The sequence below is a fragment of the Desmodus rotundus genome, chromosome 12, assembly GCF_022682495.2.
Source record: "Desmodus rotundus isolate HL8 chromosome 12, HLdesRot8A.1, whole genome shotgun sequence".
Lineage (NCBI taxonomy): Eukaryota > Metazoa > Chordata > Mammalia > Chiroptera > Phyllostomidae > Desmodus > Desmodus rotundus.
Genome location: NC_071398.1, coordinates 37,527,102 through 37,540,107, shown reverse-complemented (window position 1 = coordinate 37,540,107; position 13,006 = coordinate 37,527,102). Strand labels below are relative to the sequence as shown.

Sequence of the window (13,006 nt, the reverse complement as noted above, 5' to 3'; positions counted from 1 at the left end):
CTACTTCAGTGTATGATAATAATAATGACAATACTAAATTCATTGGTGGCAGGAGTGATGGTGGGGAATGCTGGGCAGAATGATCAGGGTTGTAGTGGGGGAAACCCAGATGGGCTGCACACGCTCAGAGGTAGTAAAGGAAAGCTGGCTGAGAGGATCTCCCAGCTGAGACCTGAAAGGGAAGTAGGAGCTGGCTGCATGAATTCCTAGCTGTGTGACCTCAGGCATATTATCGAACCTCTCTGTGTGGTGCAGACTTGCCCGTTTCCCCATATGTAACACGGTGGTCACAATAGACTAGAGAGCTGTATAAGGTTTTAATACTCTAGCACACGTAAAGGATTTAGGACAGCACCTGGTACGTAAGTGCTCAGTGAACATTAGCTGTTCTTAAAGGGCCTTAAAGGAAGTGTTGAGGTTAAGAACTGCACTTTGCAGTGGTGATTTTCAGAGTTTGGCCCCAGACCAGCAGAATCAGCATCTCCTGCGACCCTGTTAGAAATGCACATTCCTGGGCTCCACCTCAGGACCTACTAAATCAGAAATTCTAGGGTGAGGCCCAGAAGTCTATTTTAACAAGGCTTCCAGGTGATTCTTGGGCATACTTAAGTTTGAGAACCGCCTATGTAGACTCATTTGCTAAATAACCAATTCATCGATATATCAAGGCAATAAACATGGACTTCAGTGAAGTCCTTTTAATACTGACAGCAATGTCATGTTGCACAGGACGGCTGTAACAGCCCTTGAAAGGCTGTGCTCCCCGCAAAGCCTTACTTTCCACTTGACTTCCCTATGGCCACTTCACAATCACTGTATCAGGCTAAACATCCACTTTGCCTGGTTACACATTATAGACAAAGTATACTAAAGTAGTCAAGATTTTATAAGCAAATAACAGGTTGTCTCGTCAACTCTGTTTGCTAACTCCTTTGTGTTCATTTAAATGGGACTACATGCTTCAGTGGTTAGATAGAGACCTCCCCACTCTTGTAAAGAACCCTGTCAACTGAGAACACTGTCATAGACATGCACACATATGAGACACACCTTTCGTCTGCTTCAAATATGCTGAAGACATGCAAGCCATCTGAGATTTGAAAGATACTTCAAATACTTATATGATTTGGCTGGTTAATGAATTCAAGAATTTAAGCAGAGAACTGGATTGCAGATTTTCTGGGAGAGAGAAATCCCCTCCAAAAGAACATTCTCATTTCCCAAAAGTCATAGACCCAGGAAGTAAAATTCATTGTAAATCCCAAAGACTAATTATACTTTAGTTGAAATTCAAGAAGGGAAATCCCAGTTATGCAGCAGAAGGGTATTTAATAAACATTGAAGAAAAATTAGTTATGGGCATAAGAGCTTTTGAGAATGTAAAGCAATAATAGTTCATGCTTTATCCTTTGTTGAAGAGTAAAGATTAGAGAAATTTACAAAACGGTTACCTTAAAGAACACTAGCCAAGTGGGGTGCAAGTTCTGTGGGAGTTAGGTTTATAATTGCTCCCATCCTTGTCGTGAAGGCTGATTTCCAGGCAGTCTATGGTCCCATAATAACCTCCTAAGCATCACAACCACACCTTAAGTCTGACGTGGCATTGGGTAGAATGTTTGTCAGACAGAATTTGGGCTGTCCCTTTAATGTTGTAAGCTATGCGTGCCATACAAGATTATATTTTCTCACCAACTATGTGTTTGACGTGCTGGTCACCCTGGATCTGGTTAAATTGCCAGAACCAGAACAAATGTGAAAACTCTCTTAAATTAGGAAAAATTCTGTAGTCAGTCCTTCTGGCAAAGTATTTTTATAAGCAAAATTAATAAGTGATTCTAATAGATTCATTGAAAAATGCCACATGGTCTCCTTTTCTCTAAAGACCCGAAGTATGGAAATCCATATTTACTCAATTTTGAAATGCCTGTGGAAAAATGGCATGTGGCTAATTGCTCATTTGGGCAAGTTGATTTTTGGCCAAATTGGTTTCTGGCTAGGTTGCTTCTGGGGAGTTGGACTAGCCAGAGGAAGTGAACATGAAGCAAAGTAGCTGGATTCCAGAAACTCAAGAGAGAGTTAGGAAGGTGGGTGGCTTGGGCGTGACTGTGGCTGAAAGCAAAGGATGGACAATGGGATCAGGAATGGGTGGCGAGGCCATTACTGACAAGGGGAGGCAGGGACTGGAGGTTAACTCAGGCAACTGCCAGACTCTCCTCAAACCTCAGCCTCCTCTACACTCCACCCACCCCACTCCTCACCATTATTATGCCCCTCGCAGAGCAATTGCAGGAATCGGAACAGATCTTGGGTGAATTCATCATCTGCCATGACCTTCTCTCCTGGGTGCAAAAAAGGGGCAGGGCCCAGAAGAGGTCAGGTACACCAAGACACAGCACACACGTGCACATGGCCCATGCACACTGCACACACACACTGCACACGCATGCACAAAGCACAGTGGTGCAGGGAGGAGCAGCCACCACTTCAGAGACACTGAGAAGGCCACTGACATCCATAACACCAGGGGCTCCCGATCTCAGAATCCGTGACAGCAGATGGAGGCCTGAGGGGCCCTGAGTATGGAAGCTGGTGCCTCAGTGTCTTTCTACGTCAGTGTCCCTCTGATGTCACCACTTATGTGACTTCCGGGAGTGTCTGCCTGATCCAGCAGAGATTCAAGCAGCTGGTACCCTCAGCGCTCCTCCTGGAGGTGGGGTTAATGGATTATGGGGGGAGGGGGAAGGGTCACTTTCACACAAAGGATCAGAGGAGGGAGGAATGGGGTTGAAAGCCAGCCAATTGGAAAGCAGCTTTGAAAGTAGCCAATCCAGGAGAGGCGGGGGGGGTGGGTAGGGTGTAAACATGGGCCAATCAGAACGGCTATCTAAAAGAAATCAATCAAGGAGGGCCTCAGGAGAGGGGAGAGAGAGGGAAGCCTAGACAGTGAATGGGCCAACCAGAGCAGGCGCCGAAGACGCACGCACACCAATCAGAGTGGAAGCTGGGGGCAACCAATCTAGTTGGTGGATGGGAACTGCAGACCCACCAATGCAGAGTCGCTGAGCAGGGAACAGGGTGGGTGGGAGTGGGGATCACCCCACCCCGGGACTGAGAATCTGGGTGTGAAGTCCAAGAACATCCTTCTGGAAACGGATCTTTGTCATCTCCTCTGGCTTCTACTTTACATGTGGGGAAACTGAAGCCAACAGAAGGTAAGTGACTGGTTTCATAATCCCAGGTGTTGTTAGTGGCTAATCTGGGACCTGAATTTGGTCTCTGGACTCCGATCTCAAGACTTTCCACGGGCACCCTGAACCAATGAAGGATTTCTCCCTGAATGTCCCAGATCCTCAGCCCCCAGGTGGAGGGGAGGGGGAGGGGGGTCGCGGGACAGGGTTAGAAGGGAGGGGTGGCAGAGTAGCACAGCAAAGGGAGTAGGCTAGGGAATTACCGTTCTGGCGGTTGATGACTGGGGCAGCCAACAGGATGGGAGGAGGAAGCAGGAGAAAAGAGGGAGAAAGAGACAGAAGGAGACAGAGACAGAAACATACACACAGTGACACACAGTCAGGGTCAAAGACATAGATATAGAGAAAGAACCACACAGAAAGACAGAGCGATAAGGAGACAGAAGGAAGCCAGAAAGAGAGTAGGAAATGATGGTAAAAGCATTGGGAAAGAAAGAAGAGGGAAGAGAAAGGGAGATGGACAGGTAGAGGTGGAGAGGCAGGAGGCAAGGATCAGGGCAGAAAGGTTAAACACGTCACAACACGGCAAAGAGGAGACTCAATTAACCCGGATTAGGGACATTAATGAGAGAACTGCAACCAGGACAGGAAACTTCGGGCTTGTGGAGAGTGGGGTCCATGTGGTGATGGGTGAGAGAACACAGGACACACGGACACCCAGGGGTGGGAGCCATGGGGAGGGAGACCCTGGACGAATAGGGGGGAGCAGGGCTGGGGACCACTGCACCAATCAGGGGAGGAGGCGGAATCTGGGGATGCTCTTGGAGAGGTGTTTTGGAGGAAGGGAGTCCTGGGCAGTGTTGGGGAGGGGGCATATCCTAAAGGGAGGAGAAATCCCATGGAGAGGGAAGCCCACGAGAGGGCCTCACCAGTTCCATCTTCATTCACCATGCCCAGCCCTTCTGCCTTGTTCTGTCTCTCGAAGGCATTGAGATCCAGGACACTGAGCGGAAGAAAGGAAAGATGGGAAGATGTGCTGAGGTCCTGTTCCAGAGCCCTGCAGCCCCCAGTGGTGGCAGGTGGAGAGCCAATGGAAACCATGAATGAACAGAACAGAGATCAAGAGGAAGTAGAAACCAAGAACTGGCAGACGCTATGTGGTGGCAGCTATGAAGTAATGTGAGGCAAGGATGAAATATGTACAAGTTGAAATCAGGAGGGTACAGAAGCCATCAATTAGCAAAAGCTTCAGAGGGGTAGAGAAAGCCAGTCAACAGCAAGAGGAGAGTCACATTAATAAGGGTCATCAGAGAGAACCCGGATTCCCTGCTGCTGGGTGTCCCCTGAGTTCTCAACAACCTTCCAGTTCCAGTTCCCTGGATCCATAAGGGTGGCGTTTCCCCAGCCTTGTTGTTGCGCATGAGTTCTTATACTAAACTTCCTGTCATTTGAGCTAGTCTGAATGCGTCGCTGTTTCTGGAACCAAGAGAGCAGAACTAGAACTGGAAGTGGTAGGAGTGGGGGCACAGTTGCACCAAACAGCTTCACTAAACGATATATACTAGAGCCTACCTGCATGTCTGCATCAGCGCCTGGATACTCTGGAAGAAGCCAACTTCCTTCTTGTCCTTCAGATAATCCAACATTTTCTGCAGAGGGGGTGGCATAACGGGGGGAAATGGGAGTCACGCAGGAACCTCCCACCCCTCTTAGCTCTCCTCCCAAGTCCCTTTGCCTATTACCTGCTGCACGTCAGCATTGCCCCCATTTAGTATGGAGATGCCCAGCTTCAGGGTGGAGGACACCATGGCTCCCGTTTCTCCTGGAGAGGGCAGGGGACAAAAGATGGTCTACTTAGTTTGGGAGTGATGTTCTCCATCCACCAGAAAACGGCCATTGCAGGGGATGTAAGAGAAGGGGTTGTAGGAGTGTGCAAGGGTGACCGTGGCTGAAGGATAGTAAGAAATTGCAAGGCAAGTGGAACATGCAAGGGCTGGGGTGTGTGTGCAAACCAAAGGCATGCAGGAGTGGGAGAGTGTGCTGCTGGGTGGGTTGGGGAGAGGGAAGACAGGATGAGTGTGCTCAGGAGTCCGATGCTTGTGGAGGGCACCTTTGCAGGCACTGATCATCTGCAGCACCATCTCCGCGGCCCCTCGGTTGTGCAGCCGTGCCTGCTGGTACAGGAGCCTCTGCTTCTCCATCTCTTTCTCCTGGGACAGAGTCAGGACCGCTGGGACTAGTGAGTCCAGGCTCACCAGCCCAGCCTTTCCCTCTCAGCCTGATCCCTCACCCCTGTGCTCCTTGCTCCAGCCACACCCACTGGCTCCTTCCTTCAACTCATAAACCCCCTCTGTCCTTTGGTACTGAAGTCTGATTTGTCTCTTGCACTTAGTGCAGGGCTGGGCATGGCACAGTTTTAACTTGGGCCCACAGATCTCCAAGGGGCCAGGGGATAAAATCCAGGAAGTCTGTGCACTTGAATGAGGAAAAAAGTTATATTTTTATGTTACCACCCTCTGACTGAAAGGTAGCATTTCCTCCCTTGATGGATGAGGCCATAAAACATAGCAATATTAGCAGAACCTGTGGCTGTGTCACCAGTAAGAATCACAGATGTTTCCATATCAAATTTTTGTAGACATCTCAAAATATTGTTTATATTCATCACTAATCACTTCTAGCAGCTATTGCACCCACTGTTAGGTCTTATTTGATAGATTAATCAAAAAGTACAGATATTACTGTATCACAAATTTCTAAAACAATATTTTGATAACTAATTCCATATGCTTATTTTTTCTGTGATGAACTCATTTTACACATTTAAAAACATAATTCTGAGAAAGGTTTCACCAGATACAAAAGGACTCCTGGCACAAAAAAGGTGAAGAAACTTGGAAATGCTTGCTGATTGCCTTAATGATGAATAGGTGGGTTCACTGCATGTTTACTAGCTCTTTCTCACTGTGTGGCCTTTGCAAATGCTGTTTTCCTGTCATGCACACCTTTCTCCTTTTCCTCAACTGGCACACTCCTGCTCAGACATCCCTGCCTCTGAGAAGCCTTCCCTGCCGCCCTTGTTCCCTCGCTTGGTCAGGCACCTTGCCTGGGCTACCACAGTCCCGTGAATTTTCCCCATAGTCTCCTGAGCTGTTCTGGCTTCCCCAGCCCTTCTCCCCCTGCCTGAGCTTTCCTCGTCACCACTGTGAACACTCCGCTGTTACTGTCCGATTGGTGCACCTGCCTCCCCAGTGGACTGACTTGGTCACTGCTGTGTCCCCAATATCACCCAGCCCAAGGCCTGGCCCAGAGCACATGCTAAATGAATGGGGATCACTGAAGTCAGGGGCCCTCATCCCTTTCCTCCAGCACCTCCTGATCCCACCTACCTCAAATGAAACCTCAACTTCTTCTTCAGCTTCGCCGTTCTCCCCTCCCTCCTCCAGGTGGCAGCTCTGGGGATGGGGCATCAAGTTAGGGATGATGGGGAACAGGGGAGATACCTCAGTCCACCCCCAGCCCTTTTGGTGGACAGGCATTGCAACCGAGAAGGGGACCTTTCCTGGATTGGGGCAGGGCCTCACCTTCGCCATGATATCGGCATACGCCATGTATAGGTAATCCTCGTCCAGTTTGCTAAGGAAGTAATCAGATAGTCAGGACCCGATGGAGAGGCCCCCAGCTTACAGTGGTTTCTAATTTTCCTTTGAAAGCAACCCTCCCCATGCTCAGGCAGGGTAAACTGTTGCCAGAGTTGGCCTGTGTTGTAGGCTGAGCCAATCAGTGCTTTCTATCTGGCCACAGTAACAGCTCAGAGATGGTCACATGATCCAGGCTGGGCCAGTGGAACTATTTGGGGAATTTTGCTGGAGCTGTTGGTAGAGTTGCTCCCTTTCCACTGAAGTTGCTAGAATGGTGTGATGGAAGCCTGGAGTTTCTGGGTGTATCTTGCCACCTGTGGGCTTACTTGACAACTATGACCACCCATCTTGTCCTTGGGTCTCAATAATAATAATAATAATAAATAGTAGTAATGGCCAAGACCTATTGTGTTTACCTTGTTATTCCTTGAGATATATACGTATTCTCTGATATATATATATATATATATATATATATATATACACACACATATATACATACACACATACACACATATATATATCTCCTCACAATAATCATATTAGGTAGGTATATTACTAAGCTCATTTTACCAATGAGGAAACCGAGGCACAAAGATCCTTCTTGGCCAAGGTCACATAGCTTCTATTGGGATTCACACCCGGATAGGCTAACTCCAGAGTCATTGCTTTTCCAGGACACTCGACTTCCCAGCCTCCCCTGCAGCTAGTGGTGGCCTGATGTCAGAATTCTGGCCAATGAGATATGTGCAGAAGCCCACCAAGGAGAGCTTCTGTTCTTGGATAAAAAGATCTTGGTCTTGCTTAGAGGAAAAAAATTCTCTCCCCTCCTTTCTGCCTGGCGTGTGGTCATGTCTGGAAGTTCAGCGTCTGCCTTATGAGCACAAGACAAAAGCTCAGAATGGCGGTGCAGAAAGCCTGAGCAAGCCTGTCAGCCTGGGTGACCCTGTAACCGTCATCGTGTCACTGTCCAGCCCTGGACTTGCTGCTCCTGACTTCATGTTACGTGAGAAAAACAAATCCTTGTGCCGCCATTTCCTTGTTCACAGAAAGAAGCTGATAATTGTATCTATCTCATAATGTGAGGATTGAGGAAATATAGATGCCAAGTGGTATCTGACACATACCACTTAGCATGGTGCCTGACGCATAAAAGCACTTGAAAAATGTCATTTGTTAGCAGCAGCAGCAGCAGCAGCAGCACCATTACTACTGTTATTTATTCACCGGACTGCCATTAGCCCATATGAAGCCTTTGTGTGAATTAGAAAAAGGTCCCCCTTCCACACTTCCCTCTGTTGGAAATTTGCCATAATACACTGATGTGTTCCTATAATACACAGATTTTGTTTGAGCAAGATGCTTTCTTCTAGAAAAGTCAAAATTGATATTGACTCTGATGTGAACCCTTGAGAGGAGATGCCCTTGTGAAGTGCTCAGCCTGCACAATGGTACATGGCAGCCCTGCCTGTCCTAGTAAAGTGACATTGAAAGATCAGCCACAGTGCTCCCCTAGGACACAGAGGGTCTCTCTTGAGGAGTGGGGAGGTTTCTGAGAGCAGGGAAGTAGTGGGTCCTTTTTCCTGGACCTAGGGAGGGTCCTCACCTCTTTTCAGTCAGGGCAGTGCGGCTAAAGTGCAGGACCAGCTGGTGCAGGGGGTCTGGCTTCTTTTCCTCCACTTCTTCCTCTTCCTCCTCCTTCCCAGCTTTCTGGAGGGAGGTGTGGGGCTTGGAGAAGGAGCTTCTAGAGTCCTCTTCTGTCTTCCCCCATAGCCCTGATGGGCTGGATACTTTTCCTCACACGTCCCACATCCTGCGCCCTCCCCTGGTTCTGCCCAAGCCAGGGGTCACCTTTCTCATACCCCTCAATGTGAAGGGCAACCCCTAGAGGTATGCAACAGGCATCTTCAGCCCCAGCCCTGTCCAGCTCTGTCCCCACACTCCCAGACAGGCCCCAACTCACGGAGAGGTCATCTATCATGCGGTCTTCAAAACTGTGGTCTTCAGTCAGGATCCATGTGGCCTTGTAGCTCTCCAGGAACATGTTGCATGCCCGGTGCCTGCACGGAAACGGTGTCGGTGACAATGGGACCTTCTCCCCCAACGCTTCCTCTAACCTCCCACAAATCTGCCTCCTCCAACCACTCCTCAAGAGCCCATAATATTGGCAGTCCATCCTCCCACATTCTCAGTCACACTTTCTCCGAGGCCTCTTTAGCCCCCCTCTTCCCTGGGTGACTTACGTGGGCAGGTTGTACAGAGGGGTCATGCGGAAACAGGCAACGACTGCCCTCCGGCGCTGCTTGGACAAGAGCTTGTGCCACACAGCCTTCTTGGACTTGAAAGGGTGCTCGACCTATGGGCGGGGCAATCTGTCATGTTCCCAGACCCTGCCCCTGGCCTGATTCCCACTTCCAGGCCGAGTGAAACTGCCCATCAGTGCCCAGGTCCAAATTCAGGCCTGACTCACAGGGCCAAAGAAACCCCTTGGTACCACTGACAGTCAAAGTTCTAATCTGGTCTCTGCTTCCAGACCGAAATTTCTCTCCTGGGCCCGGCTCACACACCCAGGGGCTCTGCCCAGGCCCTGCCCCACTTCCAAGGCCCTGCCCACGGAGTCAAGTAGTCTTCATCAGGCTCCCACTATTAGACCCAAAGTTCTCTCCCGGACCCAATATTAAGAACTGATGCAAGTTTCCACTCTAAGCCCCGATTTAAACTCAAATTTCCACCCAGGCTCCACACATAGACCCAAGGCCCACTCCTTGCTCCACCGAAAAAGCCTAGGTTCACCCTCAGGCTCCGCCCGCAAATTTAAGGCCCGCCCCCTGCCCAGAGCTTCTGCCACTCTGCAGTAAGAACCCCGCCGGCCCCGCCCACCTGCTCCAGGTGGTAGAGCACTGCAGACACTTCCTGGACTCTGCGCACGATCTTTTCGGGGTCGTCCGCGTCCTCCTCGCGGCCGGGGAGGCCCCGGTACAGGGCCATCTGCCAGCGCAGAGAAGGGGAGCCTTCCACCTGAGGGGAGAAAGAACAGCCTGCTGGCTGCTGGCGTGAGGGCCCCCAAGCCCTGCCCGCAACGGCCTCCGACGGCCCAGCTTCTGGAGGGGTGGGGATGGGGAAGGGCCTGGCACGCAGCGTGGCTGCCCCGTCCCCTTTCAGTGCTCTCAAGACCCGGTGGGAAGTACAAGTTAAGGTCCTTTGGGTGCCTCGTACATAGTGAGTGCTTAGACGCTCTTATTGTTGCCATCATTCCAATATGCCCAGATGCAGATTAAGGAGGCGTACCTTTCCCTGAAGATGAAGGTTGTTTTGCAGAAATTCCCGGACCTCCTCATCCGTGTCTTTCTGGGGAAACATGGCCAGCCTGGGTCACTCCAGAGGGCTCAACGTCCTCCTTGACCCACACCGTTTCCTGTACAGGGTGATAACCCCAGCAGAGGGTGGGAGGCTTGTATAGGGAGGACACCCAGAAGGAACCAGAGATCAGGACTGATCAGAGGGGGAGTCCTATAGGTCACAGAGGCACCTTGAAGAGACAGTAAGGATTAGAGGGGCCTCATGGAGGTGTGAGGGAAACAGGGTGACACGAGGATACCCTCGAAGGTCAAGTAAAGCCACAGAGGGGTGATCGGAAGTCAGAGGAGGGTCAGAGTGGGGCTACATGGGAGTGGCAGATGGGCAGGGAATTTTTGAAGATACGAGGGGAGTGAAAGGGGTTTATAAGGAAGATGGCCAGGAAGCAGAGGTCACAGGGGATCAGACAGATCAACCAAGTCACTGGTGGAGTTTACATGGAGGCCAAAGTAGGGATCAGTAGGATGGGAGTTTCTTAGGGTCCCAGGAAACAGGGTCCTCAAGGACCAAGTTGAGGGCTCAGAAGGGCCCTGGAGGGCTTGTTGGGGTCTTGGCAGGACTCAGTAGGTCCTAGGAGGAGCTTGAGGTGCTGAGGGAAGGAGCCTTTAGGGTTCTGGTAAAGGGGTTGCTTGTGATACCAGGGGAGGTCAGCAGGGGGGCAGTAAGTTTGCAAGGGTGCTTAGCATTGTCCTGGGGGGAAGTTCTAGGGGTCTTGGGGCAGGATCCTCAGAGGGCTTCTTAGGGTCCTTGAGGCTGAATAGGATCAGGGAGGGGAGGGTGTTTTTCCATACAAGGGGTAAGTGGGGTGCTGGGAGGCCTCTGGAGTCCCAGAGGGCTTAAGAGTGTTCAGGGGCAGGGGCAATTGATCTCCAAGATTCTTGAGACCTCAGAGGATTGTGAGTGGACCTGGGGAATGGGGCCATTAAGATCCTGCAGGGCTACTTAAGGACTCACTGGGCCCCTGAGTTTTGGGGGGCTCAGTTGGGTGTCCATAAAGTCTAGAGGGAGGGACCAGCAGGTCCTGAGGGAAAGAGGTGGCAAGGTGGAGAGCTCAGTGGGAACCCAGAGATCCAGGGGAGGGCCAGTGGGATCGTGAGGGGCTCACTGGATCCCAAGTTGTGGGAGGTCCTGGTAGAGGGCTCAGAGTCGTCTCAGGTGTGCTACTGGTATCTTGGGGGGGCGGTCCTCAGGGCATAACAGGTTTGGCATGGTCCTGGGGGAGGGTGTTCAGTAGGATCCCTGAAGGCTCAATGTTGTCCTTCTAGGTCTGTCAACTCAGCAGCTGTGTGGGGAGGCTTGTGTGGGGAGGATCTGAGAGGGTCTTAGTGGGGTCCCAGGTAGGGTCTTTAGGTTCCGGGGCTCTGGCAGTTTCCAAAGTGGGGTCCTTAGCTTCCTGGGTAAGGTTCAGGGCATCCCAGGGGCCCGAGTGGGTCCTCAGGGTCCTGGGGAAGGATTCAGTAGGGTCCTAAGGGAGGGCTCCCAGTAGGACCCTGGGGCTTGGGGGGCTTGGTGGAGTGCTGAGTGAGATTCTGACAGGTTCCCAGAATGGGGCTGGGCAGGCACCAGGGCGTAGCGGGTCTTGGCCAGTGCGATGAGGTCCTGGTCAGTGGGTGCACACATGTTCAGGCCAATGGGCAGCATCTTCTTGAGTGTAGCCACAATCAGCGATGTCTGCACAGAGTACCGGTCCCCCCGGCGCTTCTTCTTGGTACGTTCCTGGTCTGAGCCACCCGACTGTGGGGACATGAGGCTCAGCACCAGCCTGATCCCCAGCCCTGCCCCATGCCCCCACAGCCATTGTCCACACTTCAGCCCTCAGCCAGGATACCAGGCAGCTTTTCCCCGATCTCAGAGCCTGCCTCCGTTTCCACCCCAGACCTTGCTGATCTTTCACTTCAGACCCCCAGCTCTGACCCTCCCAAACACAAACACCTATCCCAAATTCCCAACTTCTAACCCAAACCCTTACAGGTTCCCCCCCAATTCCTCTGGCAGTCTTCTCCCAGAATCCCCTAAGAACTCCTGGTATTGACCCCCATACCCCACAACAACACATATGACCCCACACTTCATATCTCAGACTGAGTGCCCAAGAATGAAATAAAGATGCAGAGAAGTTGGAAGAAAAAGACTGACACCGAGAGACTGAGATGGACAAGGATGCAGGAAGACAAAAGATGCTACAGAGATCCAGAAAGATCTGGGAACATAAATACAGGGCACAGAGTCCCACAGCCATGTTCTGAAGCCTTGGGTGCAGACCCGTGGTCGGAGCCACCCAAGTCATGCCAAAGACAAGCCCCAGTGACAAGCTTTGGCCAGAGCCACATCCACACCGGCTCACAATACGGAGGCCGTACATGCAGCATCTGAGTCCTGGCAGAGCCCTGGGCCAGGGGGCACTGGCTGAATGTCATCAGAGGCTCAGAAGGATAAGACTGTTGACCAAGGCCATACAGCCAATTGCCAGAGTCAGGATTCTAACCAAAGTCTGTTTAATTCCAGAGCCCAAGCCTTACACCCACCATGCGCGTGCCTGTCCCACCCGCATTCCCATTTCTCATGACCTCAGCCCACAATGCGTTGATGCTTTGGCGAAAGCTGACAGGTAGTCTTTTGAAAATTTTTTTAAACAAAAGTTTAAAAAAAGTGAAACTGCTCAAAGCTGAGGGTTGGGAAGGGAGTGCATGGTTGGGGGTGGGGAGCAGGGAGGAGAGGAGAGAATGGTGGCTGGGAGCCAAGGGCGAGGGTGGGGAACATGGGCAGGGTTTTCTGGAAGGGGAGCAGAGGGTGGGGCTTATGGGCAAGAGGGTATTAGCC

At 51.1% G+C, this 13,006-nt stretch overlaps 1 protein-coding gene across 6 annotated transcripts in view; it reads right to left on the bottom strand.

The window, feature by feature from the left end:
- Positions 1 to 13,006, bottom strand: part of RYR1 (ryanodine receptor 1) — a 113,294-nt gene that overhangs the window by 34,998 nt on the left and 65,290 nt on the right. For 4 of the 6 annotated variants that reach the window (XM_053914587.1, XM_053914590.1, XM_045185417.2 and 1 more), the window contains 14 exons: positions 11,750 to 11,920; positions 10,118 to 10,177; positions 9,710 to 9,847; positions 9,073 to 9,185; positions 8,793 to 8,889; positions 8,436 to 8,539; positions 6,773 to 6,824; positions 6,578 to 6,643; positions 5,299 to 5,398; positions 4,931 to 5,010; positions 4,761 to 4,837; positions 4,118 to 4,191; positions 3,452 to 3,469; positions 2,259 to 2,339 (listed from right to left, as the gene is read on the bottom strand). In XM_053914587.1, coding sequence (XP_053770562.1) covers positions 2,259 to 2,339; positions 3,452 to 3,469; positions 4,118 to 4,191; positions 4,761 to 4,837; positions 4,931 to 5,010; positions 5,299 to 5,398; positions 6,578 to 6,643; positions 6,773 to 6,824; positions 8,436 to 8,539; positions 8,793 to 8,889; positions 9,073 to 9,185; positions 9,710 to 9,847; positions 10,118 to 10,177; positions 11,750 to 11,920 — 1,231 coding nt within the window. The remainder of the gene's footprint in view (positions 1 to 2,258; positions 2,340 to 3,451; positions 3,470 to 4,117; positions 4,192 to 4,760; positions 4,838 to 4,930; positions 5,011 to 5,298; positions 5,399 to 6,577; positions 6,644 to 6,772; positions 6,825 to 8,435; positions 8,540 to 8,792; positions 8,890 to 9,072; positions 9,186 to 9,709; positions 9,848 to 10,117; positions 10,178 to 11,749; positions 11,921 to 13,006) is intronic. The other 2 variants (XM_053914589.1, XM_053914591.1) reach the window with 1 other exon arrangement.